Here is a 26,001-nt window from a genome sequence, read left to right as displayed (position 1 = left end):
TCTGGTTATTGATTATTTCGTGGTTTATGGTAGCCAAGAATATCATGTATTTTAAAAATAGCATACCTTCTGATAGCTTGTATCATTTCGTATAATTGAGCTTTACTTTTTCTCCGCCTACGCTGTTCGTGTTCCTTCTGAAACAAATGTCCATTCCTGACGTAATCTGTGATTTCATTTTAAATTATAATCAAATATCCAAACATAAAATCAGATACTCATCAAATAAATAAAACTACGTTTGCTTCTTGTTTATGTTTTCTTTCTTATAAGTGTATTCAATTTCAATATTATAAAAATTATGTAACATTGAAATAACATTTAAAAAGATTGACATTTATAATATTATGGATAGTCACGCAAATCAAACACCAACGATTAAACATAATTATAGCTTCGTGAAAAGTCATTGTTTAGAAAAAGAAAGTTCAATTTAAACTCAGGAAACGAAACATTCAACAAATAATTACCCTTTTAACGCTTTTCTGGAATAGTGACGTGAAGTGGCCTTGTCGGATGGTATTGACTAGCTCGCGCGCCGCGTGATGCGGAGAAACCAATTCCACGCAGTTTATAAACCGATACAATTTCTGCAACAAAACGTTTTATTTCTAAAATGCATTTCGAGAGCAAGCAAGATACAAGTAGAGTCACGTAACAACTAATATGAGGGGGATTCGGGTAGATAATACCGCAAACAAGTGTTCAACCAGTGTAAAAAGCCGTCAACTGTAGCTCAGTCGACATAATCCCGGCAGAAAACATCTTGGCTTCACGCTTGAGTAGGGCAAACAAAGTGCCTTCAATGTGGCACGCCAAAGGCAAAGTAACTTCGAGACGATAGCCTTTGACTTTACTTGATACCCAACCAGAGGGCAAGTATTACCATTTAGTTAAGCGGATTATACATACTATGTAGGCAAGGGCACGTCTGTGTTACTTTTGTATTTGCGTTTTCATAACTTACGGCGGTATGCTCATATTCAAGAACCGTGATAACACAATACTTTATATTGATAATATTAAATTATAATTATTTTCGGGTAATACCTTAAACACTAACATATAAAACAAGTTTATATTTGTACTGACCTGACTAAAAAACATAATATTTCGACTGCGCCATATTGTTCCCTTGGGTTGATGTCGCAGAACTGGTAGAGTGTACTTATAAAACAAGTGTTCAAAGATCAATATTAGACAACCAACAATCATTCCAACGCCGAGGAGTATAAATACCCCGGCCACGGCAGCGACACCTAAAATATTCATTAAAATTATAAGACATTTCTATATTCATTAATTAAACATGAGTCAAACAATCCGTAGTTTCACCTAGGGGTAGCCCATCAACACTTACGGGTATTTAATTCCTGATTTTCCTTTATTGACATTCTAAATTCAGAATATAAGTTTTAATAAAAAGTTAAATATTTCGAAATTAAATATGTATGTATATAATATGCGCTATGATATTATCAGTTTTGGCGCTACACTAAACTAGTTTATTACTTAATAAAATAATAGCATTTTGTCATATTGCGAGAATGCAATTATAAAGTACTAGCTTTTGCTCGCGGCTCCGCCCGCGTTATAAAGTTTTTCAGGCTAAAGTTTTCCGTTATAAAAATAGTAGTTTCCCGGGAGCCTATGTTCTTCCCAGGGTCTCAAACTGTCTCCATACCAAATTTCATCTTAATACGTTAGGTAGTTTTTGAGTTTAACACGTTAAGGCAGACAGATGCAGCGGGGGCTTTGTTATATTATTTAGAACTTTTTAAGTGAAACAATCCCGTCATACATCATTGTTGCATAACTTTAACCGTTTACGCAGCGCAGGCAACGGAAGCTCTCAAAACTCATAATTTTCCCCGTTTTTGCAACATGTTTCATTACTGCTCCGCTCCTATTGGTTATAGCATGATGATATATAGCCTATAGCACTCCAGGAACAAAGGGCTATCCAACACAAAAAGATTTTTTCAGTTCAAACCGGTAGTTCCTGAGATTAGCCATTACTGCTCCGCTCCTATTGGTCATAGCGTGATGATATATAGCTTATAGCGGTCCACAAATAAAGGGCTATCCAACACAAAACGAATTTTTCAGTTGAAACCGGTAGTTCCTGAGATTAGCCATTACTGCTCCGCTCCTATTGGTCATAGCGTGATGATATATAGCCTATAGCTCTCCACGAACAAAGAGCTATCCAACGCAAAAAGAATTTTTCAGTTTGGACCGGTAGTTCCTGAGATTAACCATTACTGCCCCGCTCCTATTGAGTATAGCGTGATGATATATAGCCTATAGCACTCCAGGAATAAAGGGCTATCCAACGCAAAAAGAATTTTTCAGTTTGGACCGGTAGTTCCTGAGATTAGCGCGTTCAAACAAACAAACAAACAAACAAACAAACTCTTCAGCTTTATATAATAGTATAGATTTGAGATTTTTTAAAGATGTTTTTTTTAAATACCATTAAATTCAATAGGGTTTTATAGTTAAGGCCCGAATCATTTAAAATATATCAATAAACACAGTCCAAATATGGCGTGCACTTCCATTAAAGCCATAAATCAAATTTGTAAAAACATTTGGAAGTTTGCATCCGTTTATTTTTGTTTACAATCCGGCGAAATAAATACAAGAGTTATTTAAAACAATCCATTTTTTTATATAGACGTGAAATTGACCCTGATACCATTTAAATCATTAGTTTTATAGTAATTGTCTTTAAAAAGAATAAACGTTTTGTACATGACGATTCAGTTTGACTGTGACCATGTTAAAATGTAAACACAAATTACCATTACTTGGAGCAATACTTAAAAATATGACGTACTTATATGCCATACAGCAAATAATACTTAAGACTTCTATCATATGTTAATAACAATAAAAATATAAAGTTTGTGTGTAACAAGTCAGAATTCCTTCACTAAAATTTTAGTGACCTTTAACAGCGCGTAAGCGATAACTGTGAATACCACACATACGATTCCTTGAACTTTAGTAATTCCGATAAAGATAGGAGTAGAGCATGGTTATGTAAGTGCCGTATTTATTACGGCACTTGTAAATAGCTTTTGCAAAGGATTTGCAACATTTGTCGTCTTGACATGTTGCATTTCCATTGTTCATGCAGCTCAAGAAAATTACTTTATTTCATAATTTAACTATTCCGAGTGCTAGAGGTAATTAGCTTTCTGTTTTGCTTATTTTTATTTATAACAAGAAAATCCGACATAGGCATTAATATAATTGTTTAAGGCTCATTCAGTTGCAGTGGCCATACATTTTCGTGTTGATAGAATATGATTTAACAATTAAAAAATCCAGATATGACTTTATATATACGTCAGGGTACTCAAATTCCTAGCTATTTCTATTGTTAAATTATCAAGATAGTATCCGTTACCATCTGAAAACTATAATTGGTTAATAACATAAACACTCGGTATTAAGACATATGTTTCATCTATTTTAATTTCATTATGTGGTATATTTTATTAAGATGTCTTTCTTCATAAGTTGTTGATCATTCATAACTTAATCCCACCTAAAATATATTGTAGTACTGCTGATTGCCAACTTATTATTTACCCTGTCTAACTTCCCTGCTCTACCTGGCCGTTCTGTATACTTCTTATACCATAATTCATTTAGTGGCCTCGGCGACGCGACGTCTCAAACCAAATTTCTTTGTCAGAGTCAGTTACCATTGCAGGCTTTATTTGATCCTTAATATGGTGCACTTTATAGCTCTCTAGACTCTACGCAACGTTTATTTGGTGTGCTAGAAGCGATTACGTTTCAGTATCATATAGGCTACTTATGTGGTCCAATGTACTGGACGTCGGCTGGTAAATCTGCATTATTCTGGACATCTTTATATTTCAAAGGTTTATATTGGATAAAACATAACTAAAATTGTCCAACCAGCATTTGTCGAATAACGACTTATGTTGTTATTGGCCTAAGGCGGTGCGAAACTCTGGACAGGTGCAAAAAAGATCCTCGATTTTAACAATTTTATAGACTTATAGTCAAAGGAGTAGAGAACTGAAAAAAGGCCTCAGATTAGGCCGCACGATGCTTCCGGCGGTTCATCAGCTCGCTGCCGGCCTCCCTACGTTGCTTCTGCCCAGGAATAGTCGATTCAAAATCATCCTAATTCCTTATGTGTATCGTCAACAAGTTTACAAATTAAAAACAACATCTAAAAAAAAACACACTTTAAAAGACACTACCCTAAAATCATAAATCACTAAATACGACAAACATGGATACATTTCAAGGCAATTAGGCTTACACGTCACCGAACATACCACGTTAATCCAGTACAAACACGGACGCGAGAAAATTCCAACGCGGTTTCATTTTTAATCGCTTCTCTTCACGAGTCTGTCCTAAATAACAGCCAAACACATTCTCGGCGTCAGCTCATTTTTTCAAACGATAAATCCCATGTTTAATCTTTTAGGTCGACTGGTGGTAATACCTTCCCTTTACCGCTCGCGCGACTCAGGGCGGATTAAAGCGGGGGTGGCGATAAATTCTAATGAAATTTCCGCCACAGACGAGCCAGCTGACTACGTAGATGTAATGAATATACATTAAAATAGTAATAGACAATTCAATTTCGGCACTGGTTTATCAGAAATAACGAGTGTGACGAATGTGGAACAATGTAAAGATTTTATTTAAGTTGTGGTAATCGGACGTTGTGATTTTCAAATGCGGGAATAACTCCGAGAAGGTGTTATCTTTACAATTTACTTTCACGATTTCCGGATTTCTTTATCCGTCCTTGTTCACACAGGATGTTTGAAATTACCTTGTCGTCTTTTTTTATTACACACCGTATTTAGATTGAATATAAATTTAAGCGATTAATAAATGCATACATTACCTAGCGGCTTTGGTTGTATTCCATAATCTGGGCTGAGTTTAAAACACGGCAGGCCTCCATACCATTTTTCTGTTAAAATATCCATATACCCGTTTGACGAGTATTTAGCTATAACTGCTGATATGCTGTCCTATAACAAAATGTTAGATGAAAATGTTACACAGCAACCCATATTCTTAATCCGAACTTAAAACTTAACGTATTATTCTTAGATAGTAATTATTAGTACAAACGACTTGTTACGTAACTAATATGATAATTTCTTGGGAAATATTGGACTTTAGTAAGTTTTAAAACTAATTTTACTCTTGCTTATTCCAAACTTTTTCATTTTTCTAATATTACATTCAGGAAATATCATCTCCAACATGAAACTAATTGCATTAATTATAAAAAGGACTTAAATATAAAATAAAATAATTATATTTATTTACTAATTCAATGTCCTAGTATGAATTAATAGATCGTGATGTATGAACAAAGGTTTGAGACGAAAGGGAACCACAACTGACTCATAGCTCCATATAAAAACTATCTAACCCGCTGATTTATAGAATTGATCTGCGAAATTCTCTGGAGTATAGAGCAACGTCAAGATAAAATGACGTATAATCGGATGAGCCGCAGTAACATGACAACCGACTATCGATCACACCATTAGGAGGTTCGCGTGAGTCATCCATCAATCTTTCATGTTGAGAACCGGAATCGTCCCCCACCACTTAAATTCTTAAAAGTCCTTGCTCTTATGTAAATATATTCCATATTTCTTAGTACTGTGTTCAGATTTCGTGACGTTCACTAAAGCTAAATAGCTATATGTTATGGTTTTATTCATATGTCACATTTTACCATGTAAAATAAGTATGCAAATATCAGAATTGGATTTTAAAACCTTCGTTTCTTTAGAACTAAGTCGTGTACTGTTTTAAAATTTTCGCAATCCACATTACATTAAATAAACTCCTATACACTGTTTAGACAATAAACATCTTTAAAACACGAAAAATTTTAAAGTGATACCATAACAGAAAATATCGCATGTAAACTCCAGCTTCGAGTAATAAAATTATATGGTTAGCAATGAGTTTCATATTAAAATGTACGCATGTGTTACATTACCTTCAAAGGAAATCCTTTTGCCATTCCGATAGCATACGTGTCTTCAGCGAGAGCGTGATCTCCGACACGTTGTAGTTTGCAACCGTGATCAGTAGCGCGATAATAATCTAGGACCGGCGTGTCAGCTATTAGCAGATCTAGAGTTCCGTTTCTACAAAAAAAGAATGGTATAACCTAAACAAGTGACTCGTGCTTTAACTTAACTGTTTTTAAAAAGTAATAAATTTGTACTTATAATTAGTGTTAAGTCTAATTTTGTCTCATATTAAATTGGAATTAATAGTTCGTTCTTGGAATTGGTTCTATTTAAATTTTCATATACTGATAGGGTTTAAATGTTTGATAAATCGTCTTAAATTTAAAAAGTTCTAAGAGGACGGGAGCCTAAAAGTACGTACAAAGTTATAATACGTCCTCTATCATAATAATAAAAACAGACACTACAGAGTAATGTAACTGAATTCTTATGTTGAATAATAACAATAACCATTTTCACTTCCTGCTGTACAAAGTGCAATTGTAACCGGTCTCTCTGTGTAGTTTATTGCAAACTTGCAACTTATGCAATTTCTAACTAGAACTGTTGCACGTACCTTTGATTTATAACATATATTTATGTCTCAGACTAAATGTAACTATAAATATAACTATAAGTTGTGGTTTATTGGATTCGGCGAATAAAAAAATGAAATATAAAGCTAATTTATATTTATTTAAATTAAACTATTTTACGAATTTTATCGCGGTTTTAATATTTTACTTTTCTCCCGACGTTTCGAAGACTTTAAAAAACTTTAAAATCAAATAAAATAAATGTTACCAAACTTCTTAAGCATAGTGTCGTCAAGCCACAGCAATGATATAACATTCTCATATAATTAGAAAACAATTTGAAATTAAGAATGAAATTGAAGAACATTTTATTTCAAATAATATATTATGAAGTTTAACTTACACATAAGTTCAGTAACTTAACTCATATTTTATTTTTGACGGTGAAATATGAGCGTAATGTATTCCAGCAATATTCAACAGAGATGGGTATATAGATTAGAGGGACTCGTATTTTATGGGGACTCTAACGCCTTGGGCCATTAAATGGTAGTTTTGTTTCGTGCCATGGCACCAGAGATTCCCGCATTATATTTCCAACTTTATTAACTTCCATATACGTGGAACGATTGTGTAACATTTTTTTACGTTTAATATTAGAAAGTTTAAATTTAGTTTCTTATATGAATGACTTCACAAAATCCATTAGCAGCATCAAGAAAATTTAAAACCCATCCAGAAAATATTATTTTGACGGATATTATCTTTATGAGCACACAACATAATATCATTACCTGAGCCGCTGAATACCTTCCTCGATGTCTTGAAGGGCGTAACGACGCATTTGCTCCGCCAGCTGTGGATTATTTCGCTGAACATAATATTCAGACACTGACGATCTTGCCGTGCCCACTCGAAGCGAAAGCCACTGTCGGTATAAATATTTGTATTACTTCCTCGAGGTATTAAATAAGTCATAAATATCACAGATTTGATTTGGGATTGCTTACATTGCTACGCCCTTGGTAATCATCTACAGCGTTGTGGAAAAATAGTCCTGCAATAAGTGCGGCGATATTGGCTGTGTAACTGGCAACAAATATCACAGAAAAACCACCCCAAACGTTAATGAGGAACTTATTAGGCCAACTTTTAGGAGCCTTAAATGCAACCAGGTGACCGCACAACAAACCCCACATAACCCATAGAGCACTAGATATACTAAAGTTTTTTGATCTTTGTCGCCCCCACGGATTGAGTCCAAATGGTGACAACCACTCATAAATTGCCACGGCTATAGCTGTTACGTTTAGTGAAGTAAATATAGCTATCCACAATTCTGGGGAAAATGGTAATAAAAATGCAAGCAAAGGGATATCAGGTCTTTGATTCGGAGCAGCCAATATCGACACTCCGCTAAAAAAATACGGTTGACTGAAATCAATAACTTCTGCCCTCGCCGCGGACACGCTAAGTGCTGCAAAAGACATATGGGCGGCTCCGGAAACTAAATCTCCAACAATACCATTCCATTTTTCAAGATCTTCGTCTGTATCTACCTCGTAGGGATATTCATTTTCAACACCCTCTTCTAAAACTTTATGACCATTCCGATATTGAGACCGGTAGCTTTGTTCGTTCAATAGAATGTAATCATGAGGTGAGCCTTTATAGTCGTGTACTCTACGAAACGGTTTTATAAGTTTCCGAGATCCGTATAGACCGTCTTCAACGACATATAAGTGAAAATCAAATTCCAGTTCTTGCGCAATATTCTCCAGAAGGTCCATAGCTAAACCATAACAACAATGCGTGGCCATTTTCGAAAATGAAGGTTTGGGGGTTGGAAAGAAAAAATCTTCTGCGTCTTGATCGCTTTCCCTTTCTAATTCATTGAAGGCAAGAGTAAGATTATCTCGGTCTGAGGTTTGAGGACGGTGGCACGTAAGACCTCTAAGACATTGGCCATCTTCATCAAGTTCGCCTTCCATGACAAAAGGCGGAGCCAATGCAGTGACTATGCGGAATATTGTTCGAGCACCATCCGATTGGCCGTGTGCCACAAGGCGTCCACCAGGCCACACTATTGTATGTAGTTTAACTGTTCGACCTTCTACTCGTCCAACTTGTCTCCAGATATTGCTTCCTTCAGCTCCGGGTACTAAGTTCAAAAGTGCAAACGTCGCCATTAAAGCTTTTTCGGGCACTTCGGTACTTCCCGCTAAGGCAGCAGCTGTAGATATTCTTGTTTCTCTGAAAAAAGAAATACTGTCGTAATAAAGTAATAAATTAGATATTTTAGTTCATGTATTTCTTAGTTCTTAGTATAGTGGACCGGTCGTAAAAACAGGACCTAATTTATCATATTAAGTTACGTATGTTTGTAAAAGAAATCTTAGAAAAATGTATGATTTTTCAACAGACTTTTTAATACTCACAATGAGTACTAAAGAGCATAATTTAATTTTGTAGTATTTTTATAATATAGTTTGAAAACTGATGATGACAATTCACAAATTAATTTTTATTTACATTTTGTACACATGGTATACAGGCGGACTTAATGTCATTGGAATTTTCTGCCAGTCAATCTTAGGGTGGTGCAGGGTCGACGGAGGCAGGTCGATAATAAAAAAAAGAGAAAAACACATAATAAACTTAATAATAAAACAAATGTATGACATAATTATAAAATGTACCAAGTTCAAACGGTATACTCGCATATATTAAGATATATATAATATTAATTATCAGTTTGAATCAAAATTAATCACTCATAATATTTACGTAACCTAATATGTCACATATTGCGTACGTTTCGAAATTATGGTAATTGCAACTTATATTGTGTTATGACGTAACATATTATGACATAATGGTAGCAATTCCAATAAATTGAACTTACAATGACGCGTGTTGGATGTACAGTCAGTCTCAAAAGTAGCTCAACAAATTCAATACTTCAACACGCTTCTACGCATTAACTTTAATCGTTTTTTTCTTTTTTTATCTAAAATAAAGCCCTTAAATGATGTTTTTGTAAAGAAAAAACAAATTTTATACGGTCACAAAAGTTTAAAGACCATTTGAAATGTTTTATTTGTTCAACTACTTTAGCTGACTGTACTTGGCAACAACGTTAAGTATTTTATGACGGACAATTAGTATGTTTAATTATTTTATGTATACTTTAAATAATTTGAAATAAAATAGAGAATCGTAAGCTTTTTATTTCTAAGTTTTATTAAGGTTTAATGAGTAAACACATTATTTAGAATTTCAAAGTCCTGTAGACGTCTTCGCAGCTGTGAACTTTGGTTTTAAATCGTAAATTTTCTTTGAGCCCAGTCTGCCAGATGTGTTAGCTGAACATCGCGATAATAAATCTAACACCAGCCTTAATGCCATTAAAACATTATCCATAGCCTAGACGTTTTATATATATTGTAAATTTTCAATATACTTTATTAAGATTTACAACGAATAAGCATTAACACGATTATGATTTGCTGATGTTTATTATATTTAAAACTGTATGTCCTGTAGCTGCATTTGTAAATGTTTTCTTTATTTTAACTTATTCAAAAGTAGACAAAGGCACGTACGTATACATGCTTAGTAGGTATATTAATCAGACGATATAGAACAAGATTTTGATTTTTCGATATCGCATTCAACTAGTTATAAACATAACCTTAACAACATTTTGATTGCCTAACATATCAAACGCAAACTAACGAACAAAGCAGTTACCAATCTATGAAACAAAAATGAATAATTAAAACCTGTTCAAAACTGTGTAAACCATTAATATTATTTAATCGACAGAACTGAACGTGGACAAGCAGTAAACGCCCACGTTCCTATCTCCTTCGGAAAGGAAATGTGTGTGAACATGCAATATCCGAACCGACCCGCCGATATCAAGCTTCATCCTGAGTGGCCCCGTCGTGCCGCGCCGTCCAAATTTATTTATTTATTTATTTATTTAATTTTAGGTACTCCAGCAGATTATACATTGAATTTTTACAGAAGTAGTATAACGATGGTCACATTCTGATGCACAACCAACTTAAAGGAGTACACAACATTCTTTAAAGTAATGCGTACATTGTTAAATTATGCTATTACATAATATGAGAATATATAACTAGAACTAACTAAAATTATATTATGTTATACTTAAAAAGCTAAAAGGACAAAAATTAAAAGGGAATCAATCGGAGGCATAAGATTCAAAATATTTCAAATCAAATTGATAACAAAATTACTCTCTATACTTATAATTTTATCAACATAAATATTCATTGGATTGATTAAACAGCCAGTATTTCATTCATGTGTCTATACAAAGTAATCTCACTGAACTTTCAATTTTAATATGCAAATATTTTTACGGACGCTCCTACTGTAAACGTGACGGCAAATCGATTACACTGACACATTCCTGATAATACAGACTACTGAATGAATTATTGGAATGTATTAGAGTAACTATTTGGACCATATATGTACTGTACATATTAGTCGGCTAAGACGAGCTCGTAGACATTTTGTCCAAACAGAATAAGAAATGAACGTCAAAGTTTGTAAATAATTGCGATAGTTTGTAAGCAGCAGTGTATAGATGGCTGGGTGTTTGTTAGAAATAAACACCGAAAATACTAAACGGATTTGGATGTAATTTTGCACACACGTAGACTATAATGCTACATTCTAACTAAAAATACACAGTAATACTTTCCTCCAGGGTAAAGTATTACACGCTGACGAAGGCGCAAGTAACATCTATTTGCTCATATAAAAACAAATCCTTCAAAAAGAGGCCAGACTCGTGGTGAAGAATACAGTAAAAAGGAAGATGACTACGGATGAGGAAAGATTATAATAGCGGCCAAGACGAGAGTGCGTAAAACAGTATTCAACGTTGACCTGACCTACATAATCGTCCTAATTTCTGAATGAAATAAAAAGAGAATCCACCTACTCAAGTCATGTCAATAGATGGTGATCATTTCGCCGAGTCAGCTTGCACAGGCTGGCCGCCAGCCAATATTTGCTTCCATGCAGTTCAGACCGATTTATGATAATGTGAACAAGTTGGATTAAACCCAAAAATATTATAGCACATCTTATAATTCAGTTTTGTTAATTCCTGCAACAACCTTCTACAACATGATATTGTAGTACAGAATTAAATCACAAAATGTATTTGACCTCAGATTGATTTTCCAATGAGTTTTCTCTTTAAATTATTATAACTAATATTATATTTCTATAAGACTTTAATTTCTAAACCTTATTGACATCAATACTTTAATTAATCCAACTCAATAAGCAGATCCATTAAGTTTTATTCCTAACAAGGTTTTCAAGCGTGTATTTATGAATATTTTAGTGTTCGCTACCAAACATAAACATAAGGTATACGAAACAACTACATCGACCACGGCTAATTAATCTAACCATTGCTGGTGATATGATTATTTGTTAAATAGGCTTAGTGCGGGCAGGCCGCTGAAATTCGCTTAAACCGTCTAAACATTATCCACATTATGACAATTTCCGAATGATAATATGTTATTTTAATTATGACTGCAATATTTCATGCTAGTTTAAGCACATGTTAGTAAACCATTCAGTTATACCAGAGATACATTAACTTCTATTTAATTTATGATAGAACAGGCTTATTGCAAGAGATTGAAGTGTAAATAGATTCCGCGAATTTACTTGAATATAAGGACACCAATTTCATGTCCATGAAATAGGTATAACAAGAAAGAAATTAATTGAAATATACGTAAAGTCTTCCAATACGATCTTAACATTACAAATCATTTCACAGAACCCACCAACAACAATGTCATCACTATCGGGTGAACAAAATAATGACGGCAGTAAAGTGTCCATGGCTTGTTCGCGAGTATTCCGTAGTTAAAAGTTCATGTATAAAATGTTGTTTGTGTGAGCGAGAGTCGTTGGTTTTAGTTTTAATAATACTTTTGTAAGTTATCTGGAAATCTTCAAATGGTAATGTTATGCTATTCACTATCCCCCTTATTCTTAGACATTTTTTTATCTAAGGTCCCAACATTTCTGTGATAACAAGTCTGTTTCTCAGCTTTGTTTATCTGACAGCCAACTAGATTCAAGTTGTATCTCAATATTAGCCAATCACAGCGGCCCTATGTCTGCGCACTACAAAGGCTGCCATGCCGTCAGCACTGAGAAACAGATATGTCTATAGAAAAACTTTGTCTACAATAGGCTTGTTTGATTGCGGTTTTCTGGGAGAAAATTAAATCTTTAAACCATATTAATTACGCTTAAGATGGCGTTAATATATTCAATTCATTGTTCAACCTTGCTCTGATGAATTTGCAATGTTCGCAAACTTCTTAACAAAAAAGGGACTCGTTTGAGTTTTGGTATTGTGTCATTAGTCATTGTCATAGAATACGCATTTCACATTTTTTCTGGACACATTCGCCGCTCCTGGATAGTTCCGACATCACATGCTGATCACGTATTTTATTAAATAACGCTTCGATCTAGGAACGTGGGTCTTACACCATTTTCGAGGGGTCAACGATGAGTCCTTGTATCTTTCACCCAGAAAGTGTCGCTTAGTAATTTATATAATCTTAGTACATGAGCACGAAATAGCTAAAGTAATTTAGCGTCGGTTTTATAGTTCGTGTGACAACTGATTGATGGTTAGTTCATTCCTCTCGTGAGCTTTTCCGTAGTTCTATTCACAATTAGGACATTACTCTCCAAATTGGCTAAGAGTTGTATTTCGGCCAAATATACGAAATATACATTGTAATACCTTGTATAAAATAGCTATTATACAATAGAAGAATACTTGAAGTTCCTTTAGAATATAAACGATACTACAAGTTATATTGTCTTCATAATTTTAATAACTACTATTTTTGGTATCTTATTTGATAATTTATATTAATATAGCGCCCTTTATTTCGTAATTCCCAAAAAGGGCTACAAAGTTATAAACACATCAAATGTAACAACTGCTATTATTGTATACTTAGTGTGCATATAAATAAATTAAAATAAATATACATATTTGACCGCCGTGTGAATGGCGTGCGGTACGACACCGCCCTGAGGTTCTGGATTCGAATCCCGGGCTAGGTAAAATGATAATAATATTTTATGAATATTAGCTCAAAGTTTCGAATTTGTATCGGATATGGCGGAAGTCTCACACCTTACGACATCGTGGTATGAAACACTCAGACGAAAAGTGGGTGCCCTGTCTACCCTTTTGGAGATAAGAGGCGTCATGTGTGTTTGTTTATTTATTGTATACTAGTAGACCCGACAGACGTTGTCCCTTAAATTTTCTAATTTTCTGCGCAATTTTTTGATTTTTTTTTTCATAAGACCCTTCTCCTTACAATAAGAAATACAACAAAAAAAATTATAATAGTGAAATCGATCCAGCCGTTCATGCGTGATAGCGTGACCAAGGGAAATAAGGATACATTTTTATATATATAGATTATAATATTACCTTAAGTTTCGTCTGACACCTTGAATGTCAGGTATCTATCTACCTATAAGTATATCATGACGCGGAGTTGGTATACGTGAGCCATAATGAAGTCTAGTGAACAAGAGACTATCAATCGAGCTGCATACGAAATCAAAGGCTAAAGCGCGCCACGTATACGTAATCCACTATACTAATCAAGATATATAGAGTTGGCGACCTAAAGAGGTAAACACACACCATAACCCCGAAAAATAGGCAGGGTAGGTGTATATAAAGTAATAATTAGAATGGGATTGTCACAACCGTTAAGTTGTTACATTACATTTTATGTTTACGTACAACGTGAATGACGAAGGAACTATGTTTGTTAAACAAGCGACCTTTTGCATATTTTATAAGCAACGAACCGTCGAAACGTACTTCTAATGTTTGGTAAGAGTCTACTGAGCTCGCTCTTGGTCACTTATTATTGAAAACTCAATTCGCCAAATGTAATGTTGTTTAACCTTTTAAATTTAATTGTGAGAGGGATATGTTAGAAATATTTTATAAACAAACAATTTGATGTATTCGGACGGACTCATTTTTGTTCTTTACTATTATCAAATAGTTACATAATTTAAATTATAACACAGAAGGAATTATTAAAATCCGGTAAAAAATTAACAAGTTATAACTCTTTGAATTTCGGTGGAAGGGGTAATTAACAGGAAACAGAAAAGAGACTAAACACCCACATATGACGTCATCGGAAATTACGACGCGTGCGAAAGAAAGAGATGAAGCGATATCCCCACATCGCGCCCACTTCTGCACATTACAATATTTTAAATATGAATAAATCGCTCATTTTTAACCAATTTTTGCAGGAGTGCTTTTTTTTCGTATTATTAACCATTACATATAGAATAATGTACAAAATCAAGTATAGGCCGATCGCCTATTGCGATGTAACGCGTGAAATAATGTGACGTGTCACATGAGGTAAATGTTTGTTAACTGTGCTGCCAGCAGCCAGCGTGCGAGATTACCAGATGACGCGGAACATAACACGAGTCATGTTCGGTAGATCTACTTTAACAAATTTTGCCGAACGTTGTGGCTACTTAAAGACTCAATAGCCTATTAAATAAACTCAAGGTACTAAATGAAATTCTTTAGTGTGTTTCTTTTTTGTTTGTGTTGTACTTATTGTTTTTTTTTATATCTTGATGGAATTTATATTGTTTATTAGGTACATTATTGCAACAATAGTTTTGAGAGTAAATATACTAAACCCCGAACAAAGACATGAAAAGCATGAAATATCAAAAACTGTACATACGAACAGCCAGTGACATAGTACCTACACTTTCTTCAAAATTAAACTTAATATATTATGGTCGACCCACAATACATTACTGAACAACAACGAGATACCAGACGAAAATACACAATATTAATTTACAATTGAAAACACTAAATAAAAAAGCATGATAATTCACTAAAAAGATTGGTGAATACATTTTTCGATTTACATATTATGTTAATGTTGTGTGATTATAATATCTCAGTACTTATCAGACTACAAACTTCTTTATTACATAACATTATCATTGATATCTACTGCCAAACGTTAGACTTTCAAGACTGATAAGGTTATGTAACGATGTAACGCACTCTTCTGATGGTGATGGCTTGTAAAAAATTTTATACGCACATTTTTGTGAGCACACTTAATAAAATCCTACACATTAATTTTGAACTAAAAAGAGTTAATTCTTCCGTAATGTTGATTGTCCTACAGTTGAACCAGAACCAAAGGTCTGAAAAGTATTGAATAATATATTTTTATCTCAAGTATACATAGACACTAGCCAGTGTTAATCAAAACTATTTGTAGTTGAATAAAAAAATTATAGCGGTCTCAAACATTATAATAAAAAAAATATCGAGCACAACGCCTATAATCAACCAACCAAGAAGAACGGCGTAAATATTATATGAATAACCATTTTTTTCCGAAAATTTACACTTTAAAAAGTACTAGAATTTCTACGAAAACCTACTAAATTAGCGCTAAAAGTCCCGTGGTCAAAGCTATTAGAACCGGTTGGAAATTCGATGGTCAAAGTTACCCTCGTCACTGTCAGAACACGTACCGTGAGCGGTGCGATGGATCACACGCAATAAATATATCGAGACCACAATCCATTCATGCACGAAAAATTTTCCCTTTTACTTTGCACTCAAGATGCTTTTAAATTACACGTGCCCAACTTCTTTAATTACAGTAACTTTTAAAGGTCTTCTGATCCTCTGAGAGCCTTTTAGGCTAGTTAGTTCTCTAGTACAATAATTGAGTATCTAAATCCATTAAAATAGTAGGTAAAAAAAAATGTAAAACCAATGTCCACTGTAACAGATTAAAAAAACATGAATTATTGTAATGAATTTCATTAATAATAATCACATGTTTATTTATGAGAAGCTTTAATAAATTCAGTGAGACATTTGAAAATAGTTTTTTGCTACTAGATATAAGAAAATTTTATTAAATTGTTCCATTTAATAGACAGTAGTAATTGAAGCGACGTACTAAAATATAGAATTAATACAAAACTTTATTAAGGAACTAAACTCTTGAATGATTTGGAAAATAGAAAACAAGAGAGTAACAATCGTAGCGGTCTATCCCAGAACCAGAGAACCATCAATAAACCAAACATCATAATAATGTGTACAGACACATTGTGTGTAAATACTGAAACATTGGAAGCACTAAACGAATTGTCTCTAGTATGGTCTGTGTGACCACCGATGTCTCCTTGATAAGGTTTTATGTAGCGTAATACAGGCTACGATATAAACCCAGCAAGCTTCGTCTTTTAGATACGACAGACATAAAAGTAATCTTGCATCGTTCTCGGACCCGCTAGTCAATTTGCTTTTATGATGATGCTCTGCGTTTGTTACCGTCCTATTATCGTCTCTAGTCTGAATGCCCTTGCGCTCTAAAAATATCTTAATGGTGTGATTTCTTTTATTTCTTCCGATAGACTCTTTACAATGTTACACAAACTTATCGCACTATTACTTTTTGGAATAATATCTTAATATTTGTATATCGGATTTAAGATTCCGTGTAGTGGTCACGTGGTCTAAATTCCTAAAATATTATGAAACAATTACGATTTTGGTAGAAAATATGTCTCGTAAATTTACCCCTATATGACCACTGGTATTGTGGAATAGAATTGTAATTCCCGTTTTCAACCACGTAGATGAACACGCTTTCAGTGGTGGCTTTATTTATCTATTATATACTTATGATAATCATATAGACACTAAAACGTTTCAATAAGACCAAATCTTTGGCTATATCCATATATATTTTAATAACTCCTGTTGCATATGTATATAATATACAGTATGTAAGGTAATCAGCGGACTTGTTTAAGGAGAGTATTCAGTTACGCCCCAAATATCCTATATAAATTATATGACTTTAGTTTTTACGGGGATATTCACATCTAGGTGTTTCTATCTTCTTAAGCTATGTTTGAAGTACAAAAGAAAACGGATCATACTAAAAGGCCATATTCATAAGTAATGAGCGACAAGATACGTGAAACATGTAGCTGGCAGACGACTTTGGTCGATTTTTTAAATATATATACTCTGTATTTTTTTTGTATACATTTTGTTAGTTACATGCACACATAAACTGCCGTGTGTTTAAGCAGTTCCCTTGACTAAAATACAAAATGTATAGTTAAGCTAAATGTCCAAATTACGCTTATGATACGACTTTGCTGTTTGGTTTCCGCTAGGATATACGGTTACAAGATGTATTTTATGGCAAATTTAGAGCTACGTCGCTTGTTACCGTGTGCTTTGATTTCAGTCTCGTAATTGCTCGACACTACATAGAATGGCCCTACACACTATTATTGTTTATTATAATATACTAGCTTTTGTCCGCGGTTCCGCCCGCGTTATAAAGTTTTTCAGGCTACATTTTTCCGTTATAAAAGTCACGCTATACATTTTCCCGGGAGCCTATGTTCTTCCCAGGGTTTCAAACTGTCTCCATACCAAATTTTATTCTAATACGTTGGGTAGTTTTTGGGTTTAACACGTTCAGGCAGACAGATGCAGCAGGGAACTTTGTTTTATAATATATTTTTGTAGAACTTTTTAAGAGGAACAATCCCGTCATACATCATTGTTGCATAACTTTAACCGTTTACGCAGCGCACGCAACGAAAGCTCTCAAAACTAATAAATTTTCCCCGTTTTTGCAACATGTTTCATTACTGCTCCGCTGCTATTGGTCATAGCGTGATGATATATAGCCTATAGCACTCCAGGAACAAAGGGCTATCCAACACAAAAATATTTTTTCAGTTCGAGCCGGTAGTTCCTGAGATTAGCCATTACTGCTCCGCTCCTATTGGGTTATAGCGTGATGATATATAGCCTATAGCACTACACAAACAAAGGGCGATCTAACACAAAAATAATTTTTCAGTTTGAACCGGTAGTTCCTGAGATTAGCGTGTTCAAACAAACAAACAAACTCTTCAGTTTTATATATTAAGTATAGATAGGTATACACCAATAGTTTTAAAGTACAAAAAAAATTTAATATGCAAAATATGTGAAGAAACTTTTGTTTATTTTTGTAATTTTTTTTTTATAATGCCTTCTTATGTTTACGTGAAAGTTAGACATTTAAACTAAACTATTTTTCGGATTTTATCGCGGTTTTAATATTCTACTTTTCTCCCTTAATTTTTTTGTCAAATATGTGTTCAGTAACAGCAGCAGATACATTTATTTTTATTTTTAAAATTTAAAACTGGTGGTGGCTCCAGGATGTTAAAACCTTTAAGAAACTCTGATAAAAGATATGCATCTGTAAACTATTTCTTTTCAGGTACCTTTAAAGCTACATCTCTAAATATTCAAGGCTAATGAGTATACTTAATTATGATTTCTTTTGTTTTCGCGAATGTGACACATTAAAATCACATGACTGCAGTCTTCGAAACATCGGAAGAAAATTATAATATGAAAAAATAAAATCCGAAAAATAGTTTAATTTCAAAATATACTGAAGACAAAAAGGTGATTGATTACACGACAAGATAAAAAATGGATATTACGCGGTAATACAAGACTTGATATTTACTCAGGTAAGAAAATAAAAAAATAACATTGAAGAAACTTCAAACGCTGTTAAAGTATTTTACTAAAGAACCGCAACGATTAAGCAGATTCATCACAGCGAAGGTTGCAATCACTCAACGTTGACGCTTGTAATATCTGACTTCACCTTTGAACTCCAACCAAGGTCATTAAGCTATTTAACTTTGCGGTTTATGTCGTAACTTGAAAAAACTGCCACGTAATTTGTATGTCATTCTCGTGACGTGTCAACGCTTTCACCGTAACTGCCAATATAAAATTGATATTCGAATTTAATGGCTTGTTAAGTGATTTATGGCTTTTTTTAATGACATCATTAACATTTTTTATTACATGCAAGTAAAATTTGCTAGTAACAGCCGTTGCAAAATGTAATGATACGTCATTATTACCATGTACGAGTCGCAAAAGCGATTTTTGTTACATTATGAATTGATAGGGAGTTTAAGCATAAGTTTTTGTAGAATATTATTTGTAATCAAAAACTTCTTTCCTAACCTATCGACTAATGGGTATGTCCTCAGATTTAATAGGATAAAGTTAAAATGTTCGGTTTTCCTAATTAGGGCAATCTGAAGTCGAGAACAGCTGAAATCTCGTCTTAACTTCCTCCATGAACCATATAGAGTACACAGCCAGTTTGATTAATCCAACTAGAGACGAGTGTGGATTTCGCTTTACTTTTAGCAAGATTGCGTATAATTGACATAAATCTCCTTCCAACACCATAAACAGCAATTTGTCTTTAAAGACGAATAGGAAATAGTCAACAAGTTTATGAGATGAAAGATGATATATTACTATGCAAATATATATATTTCAGAATTCAATCTTAGTAAGCTTTTTCTGTCTATTATAATTCTTCCATTATTATTTTTTTTTGTCACAGTGTATATTATTGTTTTCACTTGAGCTATTAATTAAAGGTATTACACCGTAATGCAGTATTGCTTAATAATTGCATCAGTTTTATAAAAATATTTACCTTGTGAACTCTGCAGAAAAGTCGGCGGCTACGTCACTAGTCTCTTCCCAACAAGAAGCAGTAGCATCACTGAAGAATTGCGCCTGTGCTGACCACGCGTCACAAGCGTGCAACACCCGTTTTAAAGCACCTGTTGCTAAACGCACTGCTGCTTGGACAAACGTCATATCTAAAACATAATATATAATATAGTATATAACGTAAATTTAGTCTACCCTCAATTTCGGATTAAGCCATTTTTCACGTACCGATTTTCATAGGTTGCGGATGCAGCACTAATAGTCCGACAGGAAGACTATTGAAGATCACAGTTACATTATTTCTTATATCCTCTTTTACGCTCTCTGTATGCCCTTTTGTCATAAATCTATCGGTCCTTTTTTCAATATTATCTCTTAGATTATGCATTGTAGACGTATGCACCGTGGGATTCATTAAGAAATCTCTAATATCACTCGATAATAATAAATTATCTTTATCATATATTTTTTTATAATTACTACTTGTGGTTTCTCGTTCCAATAATATGTTTTTATCTACACTCGAATTATCTAAGTGTATGCTATTTACATACTTATTAAAAGATTCATTTTTCATTTCTCTATAACTAATACTTCTACCATTACTTTTATTAAAAAAGGATACTGACTCCTTTACAATTGAATTGTTTTCGATTTTAGAACTTTCAACGCCTTTTTTATTTACATTATAATAATTTACACTTTCCACCCTAACACTATGAGTACTATCGTAAGATTTACTATTATTCATACTTAATAATTTGTTGTTAATACTGTGCGCTTCTGATTTATTTATATCCCTACTTATACGACGAAAAACCGAGCTTATTGAACTATTTTTTACATATTCTTTAACAGAATCTATATTTTTAAAATTATCAATATTCCTTTCCCACTCTTGCATGTCCTTCGAATCCATTATCGTATTATTGTCTGTATCATCTCGTTTACTGCGTTCAAAATGTTCATCTACAAGAGCCTTGCTTTCTCTCCAGGTTTCAAAACTTGAACTATTATCACTACTATATTGCGTTTTATTGTTAATGTTACCAAAGATGTCAACATCCTTTGAAGCGTCAATCCACAGCCAGAAAAAATGGCCGTCAAGCATATTGAGACGCTTAGCCTCATCTGTAACGAGCTTAGCGTAATGGATGTCACATATCAACACGACGACGCCTCGGGTAAGCCTTGAAATTTCTGCGAGTCGTCTGCACACAAACAGATAACAATTTACAGTAAGTGATATTTTTTATTGTATTATAGTACACAATATCGTATATATATTTTACCTGAAAAGAACATGACGCGAATACTTTGAGGGAAGCGACAGCCATTTTGGATTAAGCGGTTGTGTGGTTAGAATAGATGAAAGATCTTTTCGTAAAGATAAAGTTGAATGTATATTTTCTTCAGCAAGTAATGTGAAACTATGCCAGTGTGTATGTAGTAGAGTTGCCCTGAAAAATTGTCTAGGATAAGTTTCATATTATTATTATTATAATTATTTACTATAGTTTTCAATCAACTGAATATAGTACATAATGAACTGCATTAAGCCTACCTAAGTGCGTGTAAAGTCTCGCGTGCTGTAATTTCAAGTCGAATCTCCAAAGGAAGCATTTCCTGTAAATGAAATTATATGTAAACATTGGCAAGAAAGTACAGTTAAGTATAATAAAATCATAGAGCAAAAGTAATTCCAGGTGGATTTATAATCCGTTTGTAATCAACGTGCACTGATCAGTATCCTCTAAGTGGACATTTGTATACGTCAAGTCGTAATCGGCACAAAAGTGGGTAATAAATGACTATAATTCAGAACCACCCTCACCGCACCTCTCTTCAAAAGGATTACTGGAAAAATATTTCACCCCAAACAAAAAGTTTTCGCAAGAAGAAATGTCTCACTTTCCAAAATATTATGCACCTCATAAAAACTTATTTGTGTCACGTATTTGTTACTTGTTTGTTAGGTTTATGTGTAAACTCTGTCTTTTGACGCGATAATTCGGTGTTTCAGCATGTTTTGTGGATCCTAAATCATGAGGAAGATTGGCGTATTTTGTAATTGTATTTTACAATTATACTCAAATTGTGTACATGTTTTTATTTTGTTAATTGAGTATCTAGGAATGTATTCTTGTAAGGGAAGACGTACAGCACACCCTAATTTTTCTATATTTATTTCTGTCACAGGTGATCAGCTTTGACGGTGATAAGGGACAAAATAAAACAACAAAGGTACCTTCCCAAAGAAAGGTTATACCTTCATGTCCATTCTAACCCCTTAAGGTTAGAGTGGTCACAATTTATAAAATATCATATTATTTTATAATAATATCAAATTAATATTTTATAGCTTTTGTTCTCAGTTCCGTCCACATGAACAAGTTCTTCCGGGTTAAAAGTTCCGCTTTATATTTTCCCGGGATATGATGGACCCTATATTTTAAGTTAGACCTCTTATTAATACATCGGTTAAAACTGTATTAAATTCTTTGCAGTCGTTTTGCGTGGTCAGTGTACAAACATATAGGTAGACAAAAATTTTAGAATAACACTTTTAGGTTTGGCTTCTGTTGCTCTATAAAAACCCTAATAACATTTTTTTTTCAATACTTATCTATAATGTAAAAACATCGGCCTGTTACAAGTTTGTTATAAGTAAAAATGACTTAATTTTCAAGTATTAAATAGAATGTTTTGTACACACGAAGATAATTTGAATATTCACAGCGGCGATGTAAAAAAACCGCAAATAGAAAAGTAAATGTCAACTACAATCCGACAACACATAAGCGAGGCGAGGGTTGAACAAATTTCCATACGCTGTCTAGCACATTTCCAAGCCAAAGTATGTATTTAAGTCGCTTGCACTGCACAACATTCAAAATGGTGTTAACGAAATTAAATTATAAATTAGAGAATTTAATTTAACTAGCTCTTCAAACGTTACATAAATTATTTTCCAGTGCATGATTGTCGACAATATTTTTAAATTAAAATGTAAGCTAAACGACAGCGGGCCTTACATAAGAAATTAATGAAATTTGTTAAAACTATCATGATATTTATGTCAAAACGTACATTTTGTGTTACCGTAGATTTAAATATTTTGCCACGTCGATTTCAAATAAATTGGGTGTCTGCGTTATATATTAAATAAAAATAGAAATTTTTGCAGTAAACATTGATAAAATGGTCGTTAGTTCTTTTCATTCTATTTTTAAACTTTTATTACTAATTATATAAAAAAATATTATCTACTTAAATTATCATTTTGTGATTTGTTTTTATTTTACAGCAGTGTCCCTTTATGACCTATATACGTAAAATAAAAATATGTTAACAGCAACCGAAATGGTTTTCATTATTGTTGGAGGCAAAATTAGATTATAATAAATTGTTATAAGTCTGTAAATTTATGTAAAAACGAAACTGAAGAAGTATTTCCAAAACATAGAAAAAAATATCAGGTAAACAATATGATGTTCATCAAAACCTTTCAGAAGAAATTATGAAGATCTATTGAAGGTGTAATATTATTGTAGAGAGAAACTTTATCTATCATTAATCTTCGAGGTCCATCCTTTGTTCCACATTTTAAAATAAGCTTATCGATGGAAGTGTTTATTTGTTCTACTCTTTTAGTGCATGACAGGCTCCACATTTCTTGATTTATGTGGCTTTAAAATGAGATTTGTGTCATAAAGACCTTTCTCGACCTTTTCTACGTTATCGACTGAAAATGTATTATAGTTTCAAAATACCTCATATATTTCAATTAAAAACGATAAATTTTGTAGTATTTCTTAATTTTATTCATACTTGTTTCATAATTGGTTATTGTGACAGCCAAATTGCCGGGTTATTTTTTAAAACATAGTTATATTTATAGTTTCTCTTATTCCGTTTGATTTTTTAGTGGATGCCTTCATCACAAATAACAAGTACCTATTTGTATAAAATACTTCAATTTTCCTTTTACATCTCTAGTCGTGCAAAACTTATCGTTGTGTACGTCGTGAGTGATCTATGTTATTCGGGGTAAGGAAAACTCATTGTGTAAGTTTTACCCGCACTAGTTTTTTTTCTATTACTGCCGAGACGAAGTGAGTGTGCTAAACTTGATGGTAATTGAGAAAATGCAAAAACGACATCGCTGAACGAAGTGTGCTCCCATCAGTAATCAACGTTGTGTCAACCCACGTGATTGTGTCATGTCTAGATGCCGGTGATGAATGATGACCGAATTTTTTACTTTCACTTTACGGTGATACAATTTTGCGATTCAACTTCACGAGTTACACTTTCATTATGATTAATATTATATAATGTTTAAATTCCGCTGAATTAAGAGTCGGGTCCTGTTCAAAGAAATAAGTAGGTTTGAATTTAGGAGATGCGTAATTATCAAAGTGAATAACAATTATTTAAGTTTTATATAATTTTTAAAATAGGTTAAATTGTAATAAAATAAGCAACGGCGGTGATATATTATTCTGTAATAAAAATGACTAAAATACTTGATTATATTTTAATTTAATTGATTGAAAATGTAGTATGTTTTTCCTTGCGAGTGGTAGAATATTTGTACCCGGCCAGGAAATTCAGTCTTTTGTCAGTCGATCCTCTGTCTAGACGCCACTTACCATTAACTGCAGTGGAGTGACTTTGAATGTATAAAAAATATACTAACGTTAGCTATTGTATAAGAGAGATGCAGATGCGAGGGAGAAGTGCGCATGACTGGCACGCCGGCGCGCGCGGCCGCTGTCACGACAGCCGAGCTCGCGTCGCCACCGCCGCACACCAGCAGCACCGCCACGCGCCGCCCGTCCAGCGCCGAGCATGTCCTCTCCAGGACTCGACCACTGAACCTGGGGAAGGTATATGAAATTAAAAAGTGGTCAAGCGAATAGCAAGCTCGTCTCGTCTCTCATTCAAAGCAAAAAAAAACACCTCGATATAAAAACTATTTAACGGATTTTATCGCGTTTTTTTTTATATTATTATTTTCTCCCGACGTTTCGAAGACTTTGCAGCCTTCATGGTCACTGGGGGGACTGAGGTGTTGTTCATCCGTAAAGTCAAAGTTACAATATCTACCTACATTTTTCAAATACACAACTTTTTTAAATTTTAGCCGTTGACGGTCGATCTACGCAGAATGAGCTCTCAGTGTCTTGAGGTCTGGCAGCCAAATTTCAATAGGGAAGATGGTTGGAAGCTTGCACAAGCCTGGGATCCTGTTCTACATTTATTTAAATCGGATCCCAAAAGACCGGCTGCCAGTCCCGCCCGTGACCATCAAGGCTGCAGTCTTCGAAACGTCGGGAGAAAATAATAATATAAAAAAAACCGCGATAAAATCCGTTAAATAGTTTTTATTTCAATGTTTAATATTCGCGTAAACATAAGAAATCATTATAAAAAAAAACACCTCTTTTGCCTCTTTCACATTCGTAAGGCGTGACAATGAATACTGCTAGAAGTAGAGTATTGTTAAATCGATTATTAATAACAGAGTTCGCTTTTATAACTTACATGATAGCATAATGGACTTATACATTTATTATAAATAAACCTAATAAACTCAAAATTAACACTCAAATATTATAATAAATATCTTGCACTCTATATTCGGACAGAGCCACGATGCAATCAGATTCTCATCTATATTAATACT

General features: G+C 33.6%; 1 protein-coding gene across 2 annotated transcripts in view; it reads right to left on the bottom strand.

The window, feature by feature from the left end:
- The window catches only part of LOC115441093, a 42,668-nt gene that overhangs the window by 4,093 nt on the left and 12,574 nt on the right, over positions 1-26,001 (bottom strand). The window contains exons 2-13 of one of the 2 annotated variants that reach the window (XM_030165692.2): positions 25,012-25,192; positions 21,874-21,935; positions 21,602-21,769; positions 20,538-21,520; positions 20,290-20,458; positions 7,597-8,839; positions 7,381-7,514; positions 6,035-6,185; positions 4,913-5,042; positions 1,093-1,259; positions 471-590; positions 67-137 (exon numbers count right to left, since the gene is read on the bottom strand). In XM_030165692.2, coding sequence (XP_030021552.1) covers positions 67-137; positions 471-590; positions 1,093-1,259; positions 4,913-5,042; positions 6,035-6,185; positions 7,381-7,514; positions 7,597-8,839; positions 20,290-20,458; positions 20,538-21,520; positions 21,602-21,769; positions 21,874-21,935; positions 25,012-25,059 — 3,446 coding nt within the window. In that variant the 5' untranslated portion in view covers positions 25,060-25,192. The remainder of the gene's footprint in view (positions 1-66; positions 138-470; positions 591-1,092; positions 1,260-4,912; positions 5,043-6,034; positions 6,186-7,380; positions 7,515-7,596; positions 8,840-20,289; positions 20,459-20,537; positions 21,521-21,601; positions 21,770-21,873; positions 21,936-25,011; positions 25,193-26,001) is intronic. The other variant, XM_030165693.2, reaches the window with a different exon arrangement.

This window comes from Manduca sexta, chromosome 26, assembly GCF_014839805.1.
Source record: "Manduca sexta isolate Smith_Timp_Sample1 chromosome 26, JHU_Msex_v1.0, whole genome shotgun sequence".
Taxonomy (NCBI): Eukaryota; Metazoa; Arthropoda; class Insecta; order Lepidoptera; family Sphingidae; genus Manduca; species Manduca sexta.
The sequence above is the reverse complement of the archived record's forward strand: the minus strand, read 5'-3'. Positions and strand labels throughout refer to the sequence as shown.